Below are 21,848 nucleotides of genomic sequence, written 5' to 3'. Positions count from 1 at the left end.
CCTCATTTCAGAGAGATACAGTCCACTCAACATTAAAGCCTTTTTTTTCAGCAGATTTCAGAGAGGGGAAATACATGGGCATAAATCTGTTCATGTAAACTGTCTTATGAGCCAAAAGGATCAGATAAGTCTTACATGATTTCTTTTTTAAAGCTGTAAGCATTTGACTATCACATCAGGCTCCTTATGCTGCATTTTACTGTGATGTAGCAATGCAGAACCCAATTCAGACAGATGGACATGGTTTGAGTTTTGTTCACTAAAAAAAAAGAATATATACATTTTATTTTATTATACATTATAAAAATATCTACTGCAGTGAAATCTTATATACTGCCTGTTAATGAAGATTTATCTCAGAAAAGACATAACATATATCTTCTTCTACTTAGACTGTGTCAAGGACCACTTAAGGGTTTATTTTCATCACAGGAACTTGACATGGCGCAACAAATGTTTAGAAGCACATATGAAAACTGTAAGGTCATACGACTGGCAGTAACATTATCACTGCAAGGCGTAGATTTGCAGTTATCGTAACCTAGACTCTGGAGGACTTCTGAGACAACAGGTGACACTTGACAATCCAGATGTACAGCCCAGACTGTCAGTAAGTCGTCTTCGTTAGAAAAAATGTCACAAACTCTCTCTGGAATCCTAGAAATGACCAAAATTTGAGCAACTAGCTTTACAGTTTGACTTTTAACTTTATTTTGCTTCTAACATTTGAGTGTAATTAAGCGCAGATATACTGCACATGTAATAAACATAAAAAACCAACAAGAGAAACAACTTTCACTTGCTTGCTTGTTTATTGCTTGTTACACACTCAAACAAAAAGATCATATTGTATGATTTCTTGCAGTGTGTCTTACAGACTGACGCTCATTCTTCAGCCTCCTTTCCCTTAAAATCAAATCAAGAGATATTAGTTGTTAAGGATGTAATCAAAGTAGTATGTAAAATGATAAACAACATCCGTACGGCGCTGTTGTTATCATGTCAATAAATATATAATCAAAGATGAATAAAACAGAAGTAGGAATGATCATACTCTGGCAACTTCTCGGCTCTTGGCACGCAGCTTGTTGACCTGAGACTCAGCGATGTCTGCACGCTCTTGAGCCTCCTCAAGCTCATGCTGCACCTTCCTGTACCTGGACAGGTGAGTGTTGGCCTGTTCCTCCTGTAAAGAACAAAGTTAAAGCAAAAAGTTCTCAGCTGTTTGTCTTTCTGCACGAGTAACAGCGCTCATCATGATGTCAGTACTCTAGTGTTAACACATTTTCAGCAAAGCTGTTACTGGTTTGGCGCCTATTAAGTGTCACATGAGTTGAATATTTCACACTCACAGCTTCTTCAGACTGCCTCTTGTAGGATTTCACTTTCAGCTGCAGTTTGTCCACCAGATCCTGAAGGCGGGCAATATTCTTCTTGTCCTCCTCAGTCTAGAGGCGGGACATAGAGGAGTCTGCTCGTTTAATCCCCGACTGTGTTTCAGGGCACATGCCCTGCACATGCTTTTATCTTGCACAACAATACATTTCAGAAATGTCGACAAGAGGAGTAAAAAGCAACAACCTATGGGCTGTAAACACTAAGAGGTGAATAAAAGCTAAGGCGGCACATAAATCTGCAAACTGTCACCAGCGCAGATTGTCTGAAGTGAGTCCACCCTGTCATCTGAGCTTGCTGGTATACATGGATGAGTTCCTCTCCCTTCTAATTCTTCATAGTAAGCATCAGTTTAACACTCCTGCAACTATCACTCATGTTTCATATTGACGTTAACACTTAACTGAATGTATTTATAGTTGCAACCACAATATCTAGTTTTAGTTGTGGTTGACATAAAACATTGTTGTAGGCACAAATAATGGAGTTTATCTATGGGTGTTAAACATATTCTGCATCTAATCTGTGTTGGGCAGATCAAATGATATTTCATAGCTTCAACAGTAAGTAATGACATTTTTAACATCTTAAGAAATAAAACTGCTTTGTGTCACCTCACCTGATAAGTCAGCTCCTTCACTCTGCGCTCATATTTGCGAACACCTTTCACAGCTTCAGCTCCACGTTTCTGCTCTGCCTCAACCTCAGACTCCAGCTCCCGAACCTTCCCAAAAAAAGGTCCAGATGTTATTTAGAGGTCATATAAAGAAGTTATATGATAGCTCAGCATGTGTTTATTTTGCATACCCTAGCCTCCAGCTTCTGCAGTTGCTTCTTGCCACCCTTTAAGGCCAGATTCTCAGCCTCATCTAGACGGTGCTGCAGGTCCTTCACCGTCACCTCCAGGTTCTTCTTCATCCTCTCCAAATGAGCGCTGGTGTCTTGCTCCTTCTTCAGCTCTTCTGCCATCATGGCAGCCTGCACATGTATATAGCAGCTGTTGTAAAGTGACCAGTGGTAAAAAAAACAAAACAAAACATCACAAGCCCATTGGAAAACCACATGTAAACCAAAAGCTCAGATTAATAAGGTACTGATGATTTATAACACATTTATTACACTGCTAAGCAACAGGTTGTTACTGTTATGTCTAACTGACTTAAATTCAATCAAATGTAGTTTTTAATAACACATCAATCCCTTAATTAATCACTGCGAGATACAATATTTGATGAAAGCTACCAAAGATTTTCTCCAAGTACAAATGTTTGCTTTGATTTTATGAATTGTATCAGTAAGTTATTCAAGATTGCATTTTTGATTATTTTCTTTAAATAAAGTTAATTTATTGCATTATAATTTTTTTCATATTAATGTAGTTTCTTTCTTAATTGAATTGAATTGAATTGAATTGAATTGAATTGAATTGAATTGAATTGAATTGAATTGAATTGAATTGAATTGAATTGAATTTATTCATTCATTCATTCATTTTCCGAACCGCTTATTCCAATTCAGGGTCGCGGGGAAGCTGGAGCCTATCCCAGCCGGCTTTGGGCGACAGGCAGGGTACACCCTGGACAGCTTGCCAGTCCATCGCAGGGCCTTAATTTAATTTAATTTAATTTAATTTAATTTAATTCAAAGTTGCACCATCTATACTGTAGCCAGATGTGAAGGTAGTGTTTCACAATTCCGGTCCTCAGGCCCCCCTGCCCTGTGTGATTTAGACATGTTCCTTCTCCAAAGCACCTGAGTCAGATTATTGAACCTTCTCATTAAGTTCTTTGAAGCCTGTTAACGAGCCTTTATTTCATCCAGGTGTATTAAAGTAGGGTTACCTATGAAACATGCTGGGCAGGGGCCCCAAGGACTGGATTTGAGAAACACTGTGTTAAGGTGAAGGGAATTCAAACAGTTGCAGTTTTCAACTTCTCCACTGGTTGTCCCCAGATCCTAACTACTGGTCTTCTAACAGTCCAAAATCAGGAAATCAGAAAGAAAGAAAGAAAGAAAGAAAGAAAGAAAGAAAGAAAGAAAGAAAGAAAGAAAGAAAGAAATCAGGGCTGCTCTGAAGCAATTGCTTGGCTAATACTGAAAAGGTACTGTATAAATTAATGGATTTTTTCCTAAAAAAGAAATGAAAAGAAAAGAAAAGAAAGAAAGAAAGAGGGAAAAAAAACAAAAGAAAATTAGCAAAAACAAAAAGAAAATTGCAAATGAAACAAACTCACATCGGTGATGGCCTTCTTGGCTTTTTCTTCAGCATTTCTTGCTTCCTGGATGGAATCTTCCACTTCGCCTTGGATCTGGACAAGGTCAGCCTCCAACTTCCTCTTTGTGTTGATGAGATTTGTGTTCTGAGGAAACAAGTGTAAATGGTGAGGTTGACAGTTTTTCCTCTATATCAGGAGTGTCCTCGAGGGCCGGTATCCAGCAGGTTTTTGTTGTCTCCGTGCTCCAACACACCTGACCGAAAACCATAAATATGTTGACAAGAAGCTGCTGGATCCATTTGATTTGTGTTAGTAGAAGGAAACAACAAGCGCCTGCCGGATACCGGCCCTCTAGGAATGGAGTTTGACACCCCTGCTCTAAATGAACTGATTTTATATTTCAACGGTCATGAACACCTGAGAGTGCAGCAGTCCAACACGCTCGCTGGCATCAACCAGCTCCTGTTCAGCCACTTTGCGGCTCCTCTCTGTCTGCTCCAGCGCGGCTCTCAGCTCCTCGATCTCGGCCACCATCAGGTTGTTCCTGCGCTCCACCACTGCAATCTGCTCCTTCATGTCTGCCTGACCTCTGAGAGCCTCATCGAGGTGCAGCTGGGCATCCTGCAACAGAGACAACTCTAATTACATTCAATGTGTGTTCAGGCAACAGTAGTGTCTTAACATAATTCCTGTTTTTTTCCAGACCTTGAGCTGTCCCTGCACGTTCCTCAGCTGCTTCTGGGCTTCAGCTGCCTGCCGGTTGGCGTGGCTCAGCTGAATCTCCATCTCGTTGAGGTCTCCCTCCATCTTCTTCTTGATTCTCAGGGCATCGTTCCTGCTCCTGACCTCAGCATCCAGAGTACTCTGCATGGTCTCAATCACCCTCTGGCTGTTCCTTTTGATCTGATCAATCTCTTCATCCTTCTCTGCAATTTTCCTATCAATTTCATTTTTCACCTGGGTGAGCTCCAGCTGGACACGGATAATCTTGGACTCTTCGTGCTCCAGCGTAGCCTGCAAATGAAAAGTAAGGATTTAAAGACATAAATTATTTAGTGAATCCACACAGACTTTGAACAGTTACACATCTGTGTCGATCTTTGCAGATATCTTAGACTATAAACACCTCAGCCTCTTCCAAGGCTGTTTGGATCTCTGCTTTCTCGGTTTCTGCTGTTTTCTTCCCTTTTTCCAGTTCATGAATTGTCTTTCCTGTTTCACCAATATGTTCAGTCAAATCAGTGATTTCCTCTGTTGAGACAAAAAAAACCAAAACATTTCTTCGTCATCCAAGGTATTATAGACGCCTTAACTCACACAGCAACGTCCAGGTTCTTCTTACGTTGCAGGTTCTTGTTCTCCCTCTTCAAGGTCTCCAGGTGGTCCAGAGCTTCTTCATAGGAGTTTTTCATTTTGAACATTTCTGTGTTCAAGGCACGAGCCTCCTTCTGGGCTCCTTCCAGCTCTGCCTGACTCTCCTCATACTTCTGCTTCCACTCAGCAAGAACCTGAACATAGAAATGATTAATGAGTGTTTTCTGTTACCTTGTGCTAACCAGCAAAAATTGTGTGCAACAGACACATCTAACCTTGTCAAAGTTCCTCTGCTTCTTGTCAAGGTTAGCAGCCAGAGCGTTGGCTCTCTCCACGTCAATCATCAGGTCCTCCACTTCACCCTGCAGCCTCTGTTTAGTCTTTTCCAGAGAGGCACACTTTGCATTCACAGCCTCGATAGATTCCTCGGCATCCTGGAGACGCTGGGCCAGCTTCTTTCTGCATTATCAACAGAAGTCTGACGTGAGGCTCAAGCTTCTTCTACAGATAGGTTACATCCCTATCTGATGAGATTATTCTGCCTGGCCTAAAACTACGGCATTTTATTGAAACACCTTATCTTTGAGTCTGGCAATTATTGCAACATTTATTTACAGTATGTCTGCAGTTGCATTGGATTTGTTTTGTTTTATTAAGCTCTTGTATTGGGGCAGTGGTGGTTAGCACCATAAGCTCACAGCTAGAACGTTACTGGTTAAACCTCAGTCATTCCTACACCATGCCTCCAGGTTTTCAATGTGTTGGACAATTCTGAACCCAACAAAATAAGCCCAGTATGTGTTTTAACGTGGCTGTTTGAAAAACTGCATCAGTTCTGTGTAAATAAGTGGCTGCTGAATCCAGCAATTCCTGCCATACTTTTACAATTGCATTTTATATATTGTTTTCCAACCAAGTAACACATTGGTGTTCCTAATTTGACTGTTTTCACACATATAAAATGCAGTGGTTTACTTGGCCTCCTCCAGCTCCTCAGTGCGCTGAATGGCATCAGTCTCATATTTGGTTCTCCACTGAGCCACCTCGCTGTTAGCCTTGGACATTGAACGCTGCAGCTCAGCTTTGGCCTCCTGCTCCTCCTCATACTGCTCTCTGAGCAGATCACAGTCGTGACGAGACGACTGGACAGCATGAGCCAGAGCGTTCTTGGCCTATAATAGTCAAAATACAAATTGCAGCAGCTCAAACGCAAAATAAATTTTCAAGAAAAGCAACAGTGTACGTGACTACAAAAGGAGAAACTGCTTCAGTACCTTGACTTCCTCCTCCAGGTGTCTTTTGAGCTCCTCAATCTGATGTATGTAAGCCTGTTTTCCTCTTGTAAGCTGTGAAACGAGAGACTCCTTTTCCTCCAACTGACGACTAATTTCCCCTGATTAGAGAAAAGGGAAATAACTTCTTAAATGTTGTTTCCATCTTAGAATTCATATGAAAGTTTTTTTCTATATTTGTAAGAGACTTACCATGTTCAGAACTCAGTTTGGATCTCTGGGCGTTAATGTCGTTCAGCTGACGCGTGTACTCATCATTTTTGCTCTTGAGTTCACTGACTTGATCCTCAAGAGAACGGCACATTTTCTCCATGTTACCCTACAGCACAGACAGAAATCAGTGTGCATTCTGATAAATGCTCTTCCTTGATTTAAAAAAAAAAAAAAAAAAAAAAAAAAAGAGAAAGAAAAAGAAAAAGAAAAAAGGAAATATTTATAATTTTACTTTAGATTTGGCAATCGCCTCCATGTTGCTGCTGAGGTCATCAATCTCCATCTTGTATTCACTTTTCTCTTTCTCCAGCTTCTGCTTGACTCTCTGCAGGTTATCGATCTGCTCTCCCAGCTCTGCCACACTGTCGGCCTGCTTCTTGCGGAGAGCTGCAGCCGTGGCTTCATGCTGCAGGGTGGACTCTTCGAGATCCCGGCGCAGCTTCTGAAACTCAGCCTCCCGCTTCTTGTTCATCTCAATCTGAACAGAAGTTGCTCCACCGGCTTCTTCCAGCCTCTCGCTGATCTCCTCAAGTTCCCTGGAGAGATCAGACCTCTGCTTCTCCACCTTGGCCCGAGCAGCTCTCTCAGCTTCGATCTCCTCTTCCAGCTCCTCAATACGAGCCTGGGATGCAAAAAGATCCCAGAACAGTGGATTGTTTTAAATGATAATGCACTGTTGTTTCTATTTCATTTTCCATTCTCATGTGAGAGACCATGGTAAGTATATTTTTGATTGAAAGCAATACAACATTCTCTACATCATATCTATCTACAAAGTGACTTATCTTTTCAAACATTACCTGCAGTTCTTTGATTCTCTTATTAAGCTGGGCACCAAGTCCTTGTTCATCTTCAATCTTGCTCAGTAGCTGACTCATTTCAAAGTCTCTCCTTTAATGTGAAAAACAAAAAGCTGTCAGCTGAAATCCAGACTTATGTAGAAGTCAGCTGACCTCCAGCTACCTTCCACTTGGCATTGCTGTTTTACGATTTAGGAAGTTTAACCAATGTTTTGTATTTACATACTTCTTTATTTTCTCCTCAGACTGCTGTTTGTCGTTCTCCAGGTCCATGATGCACTCATGGGCCAGTTTCAGGTCTCCTTCAAGCTTTCTTTTAGCTCGCTCAAGGTCCATACGGAGCTTCTTTTCTTGCTCCAACGAACCTTCAACCTAGTGCAGTAACATACAAGTTAACAAGTAAGTAATCAAAACTTGCCGTACTTTTAGGAATCATACTGAGTCAGACACATTTACTTACATCATCAACTTGCTGTTCCAGCTTGACTTTAGCTTTAGTCAGAGTGTTGACTTTGTCTTCCTCTGCCTGCAGATCATCAAGGACCTGCTGATGGGCCTCTTGGAGGGCTTTTTTCTCTTTGGTCAACTTTGCAATAGTCTCATCTTGAGAAGTCATTTCTTCAACCAGGTTTTTAACCTACATGGTTTGACATTTATTATTTGATTTAATTCTGCATTTTCTAATAGGAACATGTGGTTAAAATGAAATTGGATGCCAACCTTGTTTTCAGTGGCGTGTTTCTCCTTTTCCACTTTTGCCAGGGTGAGCTCCAAGTCATCGATGTCCTTCTTTAACTCAGAGCACTCATCCTCCAGCTTCCTCTTCTTCGCAGTCAGCTCAGCATTGATCTCCTCCTCATCCTCCAGCCTCTCAGATATTTCTTTGGTTTTAGCTTCAAGCTGGATTTTTGCTTTGATAAGCCCTTCACACCTTTCCTCTGCATCAGCGAGGTTTTCCCCCTCCTAGATGATGACATCAATTCCAAATGATCCGGTCAACTAACAGTCAAAGTCTCCTAACTACCAGTGTGTCGCGGTATTAAACGTACAGATTGAATTTGCAGCTGCAAGTCATTCTTCTCCTGCAGGAGAGAAACCATCTTCTCCTCCAGTTCCTTCTTCTTCGCCAAAGCTTTTGCCAGCTCATCTTTGGTTTTCTCAAAGTCCTCTTTCATCTGGGCCATCTCTTTCTCTGTCTCTGCACTCTTCAGAAGAGGCTTAATTCTGAAGTACAGCTTCATCCATGGCCAGGTTTTGACATTCATGAATGCTCGGATGTTGTACTGGATAGAATAAATGGCTTCCCTGAAGTATAAAAGCAAAAAAAAAAAAAAAAAGATTTTTTTTAAGGTCAGACATGAAGAATTGTACATATCTAACAGATAAGAACTCCAGCATTGTAAAGATTGAATTGGATCAGCCATAATCTACTGCGGCGGAAAGTTGTTTAATTTCTATCAGTGCCTATTGTAAGGAAATGTATAAAACATAAGACAAGAAAAGTTACTTTCTACCTCCCAAAACATTAAATCAAAACTTTTTCTGCATTAATTAAATCACAATTATTCAAAAATTGTAAATAACAAAACATTTGGTCCAGAGATCAAAACCACCATGCGTTATATTTTTGAGTGAGGTATTGAACTTCAACACAAACATGATGACTCAATGTGTTCGGCAAATATCGGTCTAATTGTAAGTCATGTACAACTTCATTTTTGTTTTTTTCTTTAAAAAATAAAATCTATTCTAAATAATTTTCTAACTGCAAATGTTACATATGTACATATTCTTCTTGACCCACCTTCTTGCCATCATTTTGACAAACTCTTTTCTCATCACGTAGCCTCTGCAGAGAGCCTGAGTCATTGTGACCAGTGCAACCAGCTTCTCATCTCTCATCTCTTCAAGCGTACCCAGTAAACCAGCCTTGAAGAATACCTTTTGATAGATGTAAACATTAGCTTAATTCTTCATTAGTAGTTACCAGCCAGAGTGATTTCTTTAGTATTTGCGTCCATTTTGTGTACCTTCGTGTGACCAAACTTGTACTGAGAGTGGTCCACATCAATGGATTCCAGGAGTTTTATTGAAGCTTTCTTGTTGTCAATGAACTGGCCCTCAGGGATTACACTTGCATTCAGTACTTTGTACCTGAAAGAGTTGACACAAATCAGATTAAAAGCAAACCAGACTGAACAACTGCATGCAAAAAGGCACAGAAAGAGCTACTGAACCTCTGCTTAAAGTCACCGTAGAGGATTCTGCTGGGGAAACCTTTCCTGCAGATCCTGATGCCCTCCAGCACACCGTTACACCTCAGCTGGTGGATGACCAGGAAGTTCTCCATTAGACCTTAAACAGGAATAAACACACACTTAGGAATGGATTAGGAAGTTGTGAGATAATCAAAACAAGCCAAAGGAACAGAAACTTCTAACATCTGAGTTGCCATGAAAAAAGTGACAAACATGTTTATCATCGGACTGACCTGGTGTTTTGGATTCATTGGGGATCAAACAGCGCACAAAATGTGGGTGAGTGCTCCTCAAGTTGGTCATCAGCTTGCCCAGGTTTTCCTGTTGATTGACAAAACATGTCATTTTTGCTGATTCTGATGTGGGGAGACTAATAATTGCTCTTTAATTATTTTCAGTTATATTTTCAACCATTTTTCCCCCCTAAATTTGCTGTTATCAGACTGAACATGCATCACCAATAACAAGCAACAGTGAGCGTATACGGCAGGGAAATTTTTTCGTGTGTTGTTACAGCAGCTGTCTCCTACAGTCCTCAGAGTAAAGTCTTTATTCTTACCCTAAAGAGTGCGGATACCGTCTGGAAGGAACCACCCTTCTTCTTGCCTCCACCCTTCTTACCACCTTTAGCATCTGTAAAAACATTTACAGATTCAATTTAGTTAACATGTTGGCAAAAAAAAATGTTATAGTCTAAATGTTAGTGAAAACTCTGTATTAATTCCCCCCCCAAATTCCTTGAAAATCCTTGAATTATTTCCTTAGCTTCCCTTTGCTTTGTGTGCAGAAACATATTCTGAATTTGCCATCATGCCTGATGTACTTAAATCTTCCATGTTGTGCTGTATTTTGAAGATGAAAACAGTACCTTCTGTTGCGGCATGAGATGCATAAAGTAGCACCAACAGTTTAATTGATGACTTCTGGTAGAGCTGCACCACAGAGTTGTTCAGGGGGTCTTTGTTCTTGTCCAGCCAGCCAACAACGTTGTAGTCAACAGTGCCAGCATAGTGAACCAGAGAGAAATGAGCTTCAGCTTTGCCTTTGCCAGGTTTCGGTTTCTGGAAGGGAGCGCTTTTCCCCAGATGCTGGTCATACAGTTTGCTTTTAAAGGTATTGTCTGTTGCCTTCGGGACAATACACTCCTCTTCAAGGATGGAGAAGATGCCCATTGGCTGTCGTGATGAAATTAAATTAGGAATTACTATGAATTAAAGCTTTTAAGTCATGAGATCATTTTTCTATGCTTGGTAACGTATATGTGAGCTTCTGGGCCACCTTCTCAATAATTATGCAAGACACACTCAAAGAAATTCATTTAGGTGAACATAGATGTAAAAGCACTTTGAGTGACTATTAATAAAGGTTTATTGTAGGTTTTTTTGTTTTGTTTTGTTTTGTTGTTACTAAAGCAGCTATGTATTTGATATGAAGCATCTCCTTAATATACCAGTGTTGCATGTATATTAAATGTACTGCAGTAATACAGTGATATTAAAACGCTAATAATCACTCCAAGCGCTTTTAGATATCCATGCCAGCCAAACTTCTTTGAGTGTGTCTTGCATAAAAAGAATTTTAAAAAGTCGCAGGGAATAAAATAATTTATTTGTATCTAAACTGGCAAATTTGTTGACATATTGATGAATTAAAACTTAAGTTGAACTAATGTTCATCATTTGATGATAAATTAGGGGTCAAGCAATCACATGAATCAACATTGAGATCATCATTAGTTCATGATGAGCAATAGATATTCATGATACTTTCTTCATAAATTAATGTGTTAGTTCATCATGAGTTACACATTACTTGTAAAGTGTTACCATTACAATGATCTTTCATGCAAAAAAGGCTGTGAAGTAGTCAATTTACTGTTCATGTTTTAACTTACGGCTCACCTTCTCAATAAGCTCAATGCAAGCAGCCAAGTCCATGCCAAAGTCAATGAACTCCCATTCAATGCCCTCCTTCTTGTACTCCTCTTGCTCCAGGACGAACATGTGGTGGTTGAAGAACTGTTGCAGTTTTTCATTGGTGAAGTTGATGCACAGCTGCTCCAAGCTGTTGAACTGTTGAGAAACAGACCTTATCACGTTTATTGTGCTTTGCTGCATAAAAATGGGCTATTAGGGGTCTACTCACATCAAAGATTTCAAAGCCAGCAATGTCCAGGACACCAATGAAAAAGTTTCTGGGCTGTTTGGTGTCCAGCATCTCATTGATTCTGACGACCATCCACAAGAACATTTTCTCATAGACAGACTTGCAGAGAGCGCTCACGGCATTGTTCACCTGAAGAGTTTAAAAGATTGGCTGTAAATGTTTATTATATATGTTTAGTATTAAATGTATGAAAAATTTTTTCTACCTAAGACAAAATACATGTATTTGTTAATTACCTGTGGCACAGTTTGACCTTTGACCACCATTTCATTTCCAACTTTTACTCTCGGATAACACAAAGCTTTCAGCATGTCAGCAGAGTTCAGGCCCATGAGGTAGGCGATTTTATCAGCCACTGATGAAATCGAAAGAAAATGGAGTGATGATATGATAATCTACACTATTTTTTACAAGCTCCCTTTAGTCACAAGTCACATTAGAGCAGCCCAGATGGACCACACCAGACAGCTGGACATTTTTCTCTTCATAACAAGCTCCAGTTTCTTCTTGAAAATCCTGAGGAATGTTTTGGTCTGTCTCGGTGTCACTCTCCCGGTGCCCCCCCCCCTACTTGGAAAGCGGACTTAATAAATGCCCAAAGGGTCTCAACTCACTCCTATTTAAGAAAAGGATTAGCACAGCTGCTCTGGGCTTCTTCCTGCTATCTGATTTGGGTTTTTAAATCAAGACCCCCCCCTACAAAAGACTTACTGATGGTGGATGTGAAAGCTTTAGTTAATATATGAATAATATGATAAAATGGTGTTTAAATGATCTTTTAAGACTCAGAGGTTTTACCCTCAGTGCCATCAGGCTCAGCCTGCTCTTCACGCTGCTTCTGCTTGAACTTCATGTTTCCGTGATGCATCACAGCTCCAGTCAGCTTGTAAATGCCCATTTTCTCCTCTGCAGTAAAGCCCAGGATGTCAATGGCGGTCTGAGGAATGAACAATGAAAATTTATTGAAGATTATTTAACTGAAACCTAATATACTACTAATATATACTAATATACTATTTAAACAACAATCCACCTTTACAATTATTTACTTATTTATTTTTCTTATAACAGTTCGTCCATCGATACATCTTAAGTACAAAGGAACCCTTATGGTAGAGTAGTTATATTTTATTTCAGCATATCTTACTCACATCTGTAGCGATGAATTCTTCAACGTCATTGATGCTCTTGACAGTGATTTCCCCCTGACTGATCATGGGATAGTCGTAGGGGTTGGTGGTGATGAGCAGAGCCTCTGGAAAACATTTACTGCACTTTAGCATACAGATTTTTGTCTTCCGTGTCTTAATTCCTCAAAGGGGTGTCCTCTGAGGCTGCACAGCTCACCAAGTAGCTCTGGCTTGTGGCCCGTTGCGAGCTGATAGAAGATGTGATAACTTCTCTCAGCAGACAGCTGGAACGTTACACGAGACTTCTCCAGCAGATCTGTGAGACAAGATGCAAGGTGTGTTTACAATTCGTCCTGCCGCTGAGACTTCTGTATAAAGACAAGATGGACACTCACAGGTTTCAATATCAGCAGAAGCCAACTTTCCAGTTGATCCAAAGTGGATTCTGATGAATTTACCCTGCAGAAAAAGTCAACAGTTATTACTGTGGGCATATAAGGAACACACACTTCTGGTTAACTTATTTTCAATTTTAAGGCAAGTAGATTTAAAAAACAAAACTTACAAAGCGAGATGAGTTGTCATTCCTCACTGTCTTGGCATTGCCATAGGCCTCCAGCAGAGGGTTGGCTGCGATGATCTGATCCTCCAGCGAACCCTTCAACAAAATTACATGGCACACGTTTATATTTTCCCATTTAAAACCCTCAAACCGATCTTAAAGTGTTACATATACAGTACACTCAGTGCTTGTCATCACTGACCTGCATTTTTCCAGGAACTGGCTCAGCTTTCTTTCCAGAAGACACTGCGATTGTCGCAAAGTACTGGATGACACGTTTGGTGTTGACAGTCTTTCCTGCACCGGATTCTCCACTATAATGTAAAAAAGTAATAATCCTGATGTCAGACAAAGCAGAGTGAATAAATAATACACTTTATTATGCCACAACAGACATAATATTGTAACTTACGTAATCAGGATTGACTGATTCTCACGATCTGTTTAAAAAACAACAAACATTCATCTATTCATTCATTTTCTTACATGTTAAAAAATGTCCAAAAATGGTTTGCGGTATAAAAACCCCACAAACAATATAGGATTATTTATGTGATGACTTCTTTTATTATTTTACAGAACACTCTCTACAAGCTGCAGGTTTACAATTGGCATTGAGGAATGTATAAAAACCATATAATTTATAAGGCAAATCATTTTATTCGATCACTGTCAGGACATATTTCTTATAGAATGATTGATACCTTGGAGCATGAACTGATAGGCATTATCAGAGATGGAGAAGATGTGGGGGGGTGCCTCTATCCTCTTTTTGCCCCTGTATCCACTAACAACCTTTGCATCGTACACTGGAAGCCACTTATAGGGGTTCACTGTGACGCAGAACAACCCAGAGTAGGTCTGTTTAAAAAAGAGAGCAGCATTGATATTAATAACATTAATTAATAACATTTTATTTCAAGTCAAGAAACAAAGGCAGTTAAAACACTGTTCTCAACACAATTTGCAAATAACATCATCTCGTAACAACAATGGAAGTCAAAGTCTAGAAAACATTGAATAGATTTCCGTGTCAAGGTTCTGTGTATCTGAGAAAAAAGAGAGTGTGTGACATGTAGGACTTATAAAAGGAACAAAATCATGCTTAACTGGATAGGAGCTAAAATTACCGCTGGATAGCTGTGTATACTAACTGGTCAAAGAAGGACCAATCTATGAACTGGGATTTTCTCGTACACACAGAGAATGTGAAGGAAAAGTTCCACCTCTGACATTAAACTCTGCATAGTTACATTCAGATCCTAAATTATCCAATATCAAAATCACAAGATCAATGTAAGTGATCTGGAACTGTTGACAGCAAAGAACAACCAATTATAGCCACCACCTAATAAGTATGGCTTCTCATAATGTTTTAACTTTTCCATTTAAAACTATTTAAGTATTCTGCATATTTTCTTTTGTGCAACTTTAAAAGCTCTGACTTGTGACATTAAGGTTCACTTTTTGTGCTACAGCTACAATGTGCAGCAGAAACTGTCTAATAACAGTAAAAAAAAATACATAAATTTAGTGTCTTACGTAGATCATCCATGCTGCATAGCGCTCTTTGAGGTTATACAGCACAGCAGGCTCGCTGAGGTGGGTCATCATGGCCATGTCCTCAATCTTGTCAAACTTTGGAGGGTTCATGGGGAAGACTTCATCTTCCTTTACAGTTAAAGTCTGCATGGAAACACACACAGAGACATGTAGACATCCAGAGACATGCAGCAATTGTTTTATGTCTATTACATTCCAAGCCATTAAATATCTTCATACCTTTCCACCAGCAACCTCCACCGTGGCTTTGCCACCTTCTTTCTTGACCAGTTTCCCTTTCAGATACATCTCAGAGGGCTCTGTCACAAAGTAAGCTGTTTTGGCATCAAAAGGAGTGTTTTGAGCTTCTATTCTCTCCTTTTCAGGTTTCCGGAGGTATATGGCCGCCGGGCCAAAACACTCCATCTCCGGATCCGAACTCATGGCTCTTCTGTAAAAAATAAATAGCAAAAGTAAAATAAAGATGTGGTTAAAGGAAAATTAATCAGTTCTGTAAACTTTTACCATTACTTTCCTATAGACTGGAAATTGATTTTAAATGGATCTTTAATTGATTTTGAGCCATTTTTTGGTGTTGTCACAAGATGAAAAGTTACAATTTACCTTTTTTGTCTTTCAGTGATGCAGTTGTTGTGTGGATACTAAAAAAAAAAAAAAAAAAAAAAAAAAGCCAGAAAGAAAAAAATATAAACAAGTTAGAAATAGAAAAGCATCAACAGAAATAACTGGATGGGTGTTTAATCAAATCCTGCATGAGACCTGCTTCTGGGGATCTAATAAGATTTAAATGACTGAATATAAGTTTGCTTGAAGACTCACCTTTCTGGGTGGCCTGTCAGTCCAAAACTTTTGCAGAACCTGGGAGGGCTTCTTTTATACTGACAACTCTGGCAACCATGAAGGAACAACCCTCCTGTATAGGTCACTTAGCTTGATCTGGATAAATGGCCACAGATGGCTTCTCCATCTCATCATCGCATAAGATATCCAGTTTAACTTGGGGTTCACAAGTCCAGAAGCTAACTAGCAAATAACCACGAGGGAATGGGGGACATTTTGGTTTAACAGGTCATATAACCCAGGGTTAATTCATTTAAACTGGAAGTGTCAGCAGAAATAGTGTTATGAGGTTTTTTTTTCCAATAAATGAAGATATGTTGATTAGTAATAATCAAAGCCTTGTTTATATTCTCCATTTGCAAGATGATTGGCAAGCTAATCGTTGGCAGTTGCATAGCTTTAAACCCCAAGTGTTTACTTAAATCTAATTTAAGCATCCATTATGGTCCATTATCCTTACAGGATACCTAAGACACTGAAACAATTCTCTCGTGGCATGATTAAATTGCAACAAAAAATAGCATTCATAGTGTCTCACCTTCTATTACAGTCTTATTTGGACTTAAAACAAATATAGCTGCTGGCTCACCAGTGCCACGGCTCTTACCATTGCAGTTGTTGACACATACATCGAACGCCTCTGTTAATTTCATTTGAGATGTTTTTCAGCATCTTGTTACTAAGCACACAATATCTCAGCTGTGAGCCTCCATAGGCTGTCATTATTTTGAGTAGGTTATAAACTCATCACGTTCATTTGAGTTCTGTAGCATGGTAAGTAAACATTATGCGAGTTTGCCGCTTTCCTTTTTCCTTTGCACTTTAGTGAGTTTGGTAGGTGCATGGTGTTAGCACTGCTTATTGTTTGGCACCCTAACGTGTGTGTGCCTCTGATGTTACAGTTGCATATATACTGTAGGTAATTAGGAAAATCTGCCAACCAAGGAATCAGTGTTGTTGTTGGAACTTAGCTGAAGCAAAGTTTATGTCCTCGGGTGGCTTTTTAGCAAACAAGCACAATAGGAAGCAGTGCAAACAAAAGGATTTGTGGCCCTATTAGATTATAATAGGAGAGACTGGAAAGGTTATTGTTTTGTTGCATAATACTCGCAAACGCTGTAAATGGATTGTTGTGTAAAAAATATCATTTTGTATCAAGTTGCTATTTAAAATATCTAATGCATTCATAAAAATGTTTCCATGAATAGTGCTAATGATTAGTAGCATATATCCACCTAAATGAAGAAAAACTAACTTTACATATTGGATCACCTGTTGGCTTTGAGTCAACACTGCTGGGAGGCAGATAGTTTTCCCAGTTCCAGTGGAGCACATAGCCCCCTGAGTGTGATGTAGCCTTTAAGACATCACCATGTGCACACAACAAACTCAAATTTTTCTTTTCGTGTGACTGTGTGTGAAGGGAAATGAAGTCGGTGGGGCTGACCTGCAGTGAGTCAAATTAATGAGTTAGACACGACTTCTTGAGTTGATCCAGAAACAGATCAAGACAAGTTGCTTCTATGATGCTCACTGAGGAAAGGTAATCTATCTATCTATCTATCTATCTATCTATCTATCTATCTATCTATCTATCTATCTATCTATCTATCTATCTATCTATCTATCTATCTATCTATCTATCTATCTATCTATCTATCTATCTATCTATCTATCTATCTATCTATCTATCTATGTTGCATGATGGAAGCTGCACATTTGTGACGTTTGAGAAATTCAGTAAGAAGAAGCCTGATGTTTTGATGTTTCATGGTTTTAGGAAACTATGTGGTTTACATGTACTTGTATTTGATCTACTGCACTTTAATTGTTCATCATTTTGTAAAGTTTTCTCAATCCTCCTGAACAGAAAAACAAGTGTGTGAAGCTGTGTGTGACTGGATAGGTGTGCTTAGTGGTTTTTTGTGGTTATGACAAGTTATATTGGTAATCTTTCTAAATGTTGCTTGAGCTAACAGACACACATCAGATTAATGCAAGGTGTACTTTGTTCAAAAATGCGATTTTCATGTCTCAATATATACATTTTTAATTGCAAAATCACCATTTCCGGCACCACCAGTTTTATCTTTTGCCTGAACGCTGTTAACCATTTTAACGTACAAAGTTAACAGTCACCAATAAGTTAGTGTAAATTATCTAATTATGTTGAATGTTGTTAACTTTTTATGTGCTTTATTATGTTTTAGATACTTATGTTATGCTTGTTTTTTCAACATCTGTCTGATTTTGAATCCATTCATATTGTAACTTAAATATCTGAAAACATTTTTAATTCTAGTTATTTCTGTTCTCTACAGGTGCACTGGTGTTAGCTGCTGTACGGATGAGTATATGGTTGTAAACAGTCACTGGTCACAAACAGAACAGCTTTTAATTAATGTTATTAAACAAACAGCTTTTAGTCTAAGATAACTTAAAAAAATAAAACTAATTTTGATGACCTCTTTGAAAACTGTTCTGCATAAGTTTCCTCTCTTTACCAGCGAACATTTTCACCTTTTGTCAGAACCATTGCAAATACATTCTTGAAATCTATTATGAAAAATTGAGCTTTTTACCTGCACTTCTGACTCTCCAATGTCATTTTGGTATTGATGAGTACGCTATCTCCTTCAGCTCTCTTTTCTCTTCCTTCTTGTTCCCCCTCCTGTGCATTTCAGAAATAACAGAATATGGCTTATCGATTCTACTCTTAAAAAGCTTTAGAAAATAAGTCCAATAAGTTCATTTTTAGTCTGTTTACAACTGAACTTTTAGAAAGTCCTCTACTGCAATCTGTTGCCATTGTGAATGAACCAAAATGTACTTATGGATTTGTAAGGGTCATCATATCAGTGTCAAACATATGGTAAATGGGAAATGGACTTGTACTTACATAGCGCTTTTCCACTCATGTCGACCACTCAAAGCGCTTTACACTACTTGTCACATTCACCCATTCACATGCACACTCATACCCCGATAAGCACTTCGGGGGGGACACTTCGGGATGGAGTTGACCTCCCAACTTTCTAGCTGAAAGACGACTGCTCTTCCGTCTGAGCTACAGTCGCCCCTGTGACACCTAATAGTCTTAGTGACAGACTTCCTCAAATGGTAAAACTGATTTCATGTCATACCATGCTGACAAGGCAAGACAAGAGCTTCTCATTCATTGGGGACTCTAAAATTAAATTATACAGTTGACTTTATTTTAAACACAGTGAAGTGTTTGTACCTTACATGGTTTTTCTTCTACCCACACTTACAGTAACATCTACACAAGATTTTAAAAGATTGAAAAAATTCTGCCTGTTTGTTTTTAGTGTAATCTTTAGTGTAAAAGTTGAATAGATCATCAGACAGCACTGAAAACAAGACGAAATACAAATACAGAGAGTTTAAACAGAGGAGAACTTTGTTGTTTCTTGTATAAAGCACAGAATCCCTGCAAGGTTGATGTTTCAACACTTATAAACATAAATCACAATTCATGCTGAAAAGGTCAGTAAAATTGTACCACATACCATATTTTAAGACCCTCATACATAGTGTGAGTGTTCTTGTTGTTTCTGAGCGAAGCGCAGTTGGGTCAATCAAAACTTAACCCTAAAAAAGATAAACTTTATATTCCAAATTCAAACTATTATGTATAAAACTCCTTATGTTGTATATGTGTAATACATAAATATAGAACTTCCATTTATATAAATTATTCAATTTACTATTCAGCACCTGCTGAGTTTTACTTGGTGATGCGATGAATGATGAGAAGGGACCAGAGGTTATTCATGATGATGAAGATAAAAAAGCTGGTAACATAAGCAGCATGTTTGCACCTTTGCAACACAAGGCTCCCTCTGGTGTTAATAAGATACCAGTGACCTGCACCCCCAACACTACTTAACAGATATTTGTGTAACTCAGTAGCCCCCCCCCCCCCCCCCCCCAAAAAAAAAACAAACAAAACCTTAATTAATTCAGCAACATAACAAACCATCCAAAATGGAAAAAAAAAAAAAAAGTAATACAAAACTCAGCACCAAAATCAATAGTGAAATGAAAGCTGATCAGTGTGCTTTTCAACACGCTGAGACATAATGTGTTAAGTGACTTGATGATACAAAGCTGTATCTTTATACTTCATACTACTATAACAAAGGAGTAGCAGACTGCTGGAGACAGATTCTGTTCACGTCCTCCTCTCAGTCGAATTAAAGTGCACGAAAGGAAAAGAGACAACCAAATTTACATCTCAAACCTTACTTTAACAATCATAACAAAATCTCTGAAAAGCAAACATGTGTTAACAGTCTTCAAAATGAAATAGCATTCAGTGGCTACTTATGTGATATTTTAATAGTCTTTTATGGGCATGCATTGAAAAACTACAAGAAACTGTCATACAGTGCATGCTGGTAATGGAGGATGACAGATTAAATGAATTGTTCAAAAGGAAACATATTCATAACAGCACCCAGGGTTAAGATGGTGAAACTACTGACATCAACAAATGAATCACAACTTTACAAAACAATGCTGGAAATTTCCAAAAGGTGCACATCTTCATTCTAAGACTGATTCAACTCTGAACATGTTTAACAAGCAGAAATGTGACATATTAAAGTTCTTAGTCTGTAGCTGTAAAATCAGTTCATTAATGTATCAAAGAAGTTCAAAATACACTAAAATGTACTTACAACAAACAAGGATGCTACAGCTAGTTATAATGTATATCCCTGCTGCTTGTGATCAGCCAATGGACTGGATTGTTACTCAGCACTTACCTTGGTTTATTATCCTCAGTCCAGTTGTTGCTCTTTGACTAATGAAGAAATTGACAGGCCTACATCAAAGCCCATGAAAACACAATAAGCCCCTTGGGCATGTGGTATTTGGCGAGAGTATCAACACAAGCTTGATGCTATATTTGAGTTTTGCCCTAATAAGACAGAAGATTTCAGAGCAGGCATCGTGTAACACATCTTCACTGAAGACAGAGGCTCATTATATCCTGCGGGTAACCACTTCAGAATTTCTTCTCCATGTTAAGTGTGGTAAGCTGATACTTTTTTCCAAAGGAAACAGTGCCTAATGTCTTTTTTACACACCCTTGTAAACTGTGCAAGCTGTGTCCCATGTCCCCAAGTTGCCATATATGACATCTTCTGCAGACTTCCAGCAAACCAAAGGGCTCAGAACTGAATGCTACCAACAATATTCAGAGAAACAGTCTGAACTTTGATATGAACAAAACACTGTTATCATGAGGCTATTTTTAAAAGATTCAGGAAGAAGAGTTGTAATCCACCCCTCAGCTGCTCTACATTTAGGGATTGTCTCAACCTCTCTTGTGTATCCCTTAAGAAGTAGAATAAGAGCAGCTGTTGGCACTGTTGTGAAAGGTAATCCCTTGGCAATCTCTCTTTTTCTTTAAAGCTCTTTGGCACTCGTTTCATTTTTGAATAATTTCTGACCTGTTAGGACTCTGAAACTGTATATCAGTGACTTTTTAAAGCCTCACTGAAGCATAGCAAAGAGCTACTGTTGTGCCAAAGTGCATTAAAAAGATGCATTAGTCACACCTTTGGCCTGTCTGTAAGGACTGATGTAACTTCAAAGAAAAAAAAAAGGTTTCAAAATCTTTTTAGCATATATAGCAACATACACTGAGTTTACTTCCACACTACATATAACAAAACAATCTAAAAAATGTGCTAATTTCATGTTTTCTGACCACAGTAACAACCAAACGCAAGACAAAAGGCAACATCGTATTTGATTCTGTGCAGGAAATCAACATCTTAAAGATTACATCTTTAAAAACAAATATCAATATGTACAATTTATTCTATGTATGCTATTACTCTGGTATGTAAAGTATGCAACAAATATAAACCACAATGGCTCACATTGAGGTAACAGCTCCTGTACAGACATAACACCAGGCGACATGACCAAATACAGCAGCACACATGTGACAGCTTCCCATCACACAATATAAAAGGGCCGACAAACCACCACAGAGGACAGGCACCCAGCAAAGGTAAGTTTTCTATCAGATATTGAATGCTGTTAATATCAAATTAAATCTAC

General features: G+C 38.8%; 1 protein-coding gene across 1 annotated transcript; it reads right to left on the bottom strand.

The window, feature by feature from the left end:
* Positions 1-793: 793 nt before the first annotated feature.
* Positions 794-20,648, bottom strand: LOC306757237 (myosin heavy chain, fast skeletal muscle-like). The gene is made up of 42 exons (XM_079242216.1): positions 20,540-20,648; positions 18,332-18,420; positions 15,514-15,550; positions 15,129-15,341; positions 14,889-15,032; positions 14,051-14,207; positions 13,759-13,786; positions 13,549-13,660; positions 13,350-13,442; positions 13,180-13,243; positions 13,002-13,100; positions 12,806-12,909; positions 12,453-12,591; positions 11,891-12,009; positions 11,634-11,783; positions 11,390-11,560; positions 10,357-10,663; positions 10,048-10,121; positions 9,722-9,809; positions 9,468-9,585; positions 9,261-9,384; positions 9,035-9,171; positions 8,280-8,535; positions 7,951-8,193; positions 7,691-7,867; positions 7,457-7,602; positions 7,231-7,321; positions 6,663-7,052; positions 6,410-6,536; positions 6,200-6,318; positions 5,901-6,097; positions 5,201-5,384; positions 4,954-5,119; positions 4,738-4,862; positions 4,317-4,625; positions 4,029-4,232; positions 3,630-3,755; positions 2,203-2,373; positions 2,015-2,119; positions 1,353-1,448; positions 1,055-1,186; positions 794-906 (listed from the first exon to the last, which is right to left on the bottom strand). Exons 2-42 carry the CDS (start codon positions 18,355-18,357, stop codon positions 886-888), a joined length of 5,889 nt encoding a protein of 1,962 aa, XP_079098342.1. The 5' UTR covers positions 18,358-18,420; positions 20,540-20,648; the 3' UTR covers positions 794-885.
* Positions 20,649-21,848: the final 1,200 nt, after the last annotated feature.

The sequence above is a fragment of the Telmatherina bonti genome, assembly GCF_933228915.1.
Source record: "Telmatherina bonti genome assembly, chromosome: 6".
NCBI lineage: Eukaryota > Metazoa > Chordata > Actinopteri > Atheriniformes > Telmatherinidae > Telmatherina > Telmatherina bonti.
The sequence above is the reverse complement of the archived record's forward strand: the minus strand, read 5'-3'. Positions and strand labels throughout refer to the sequence as shown.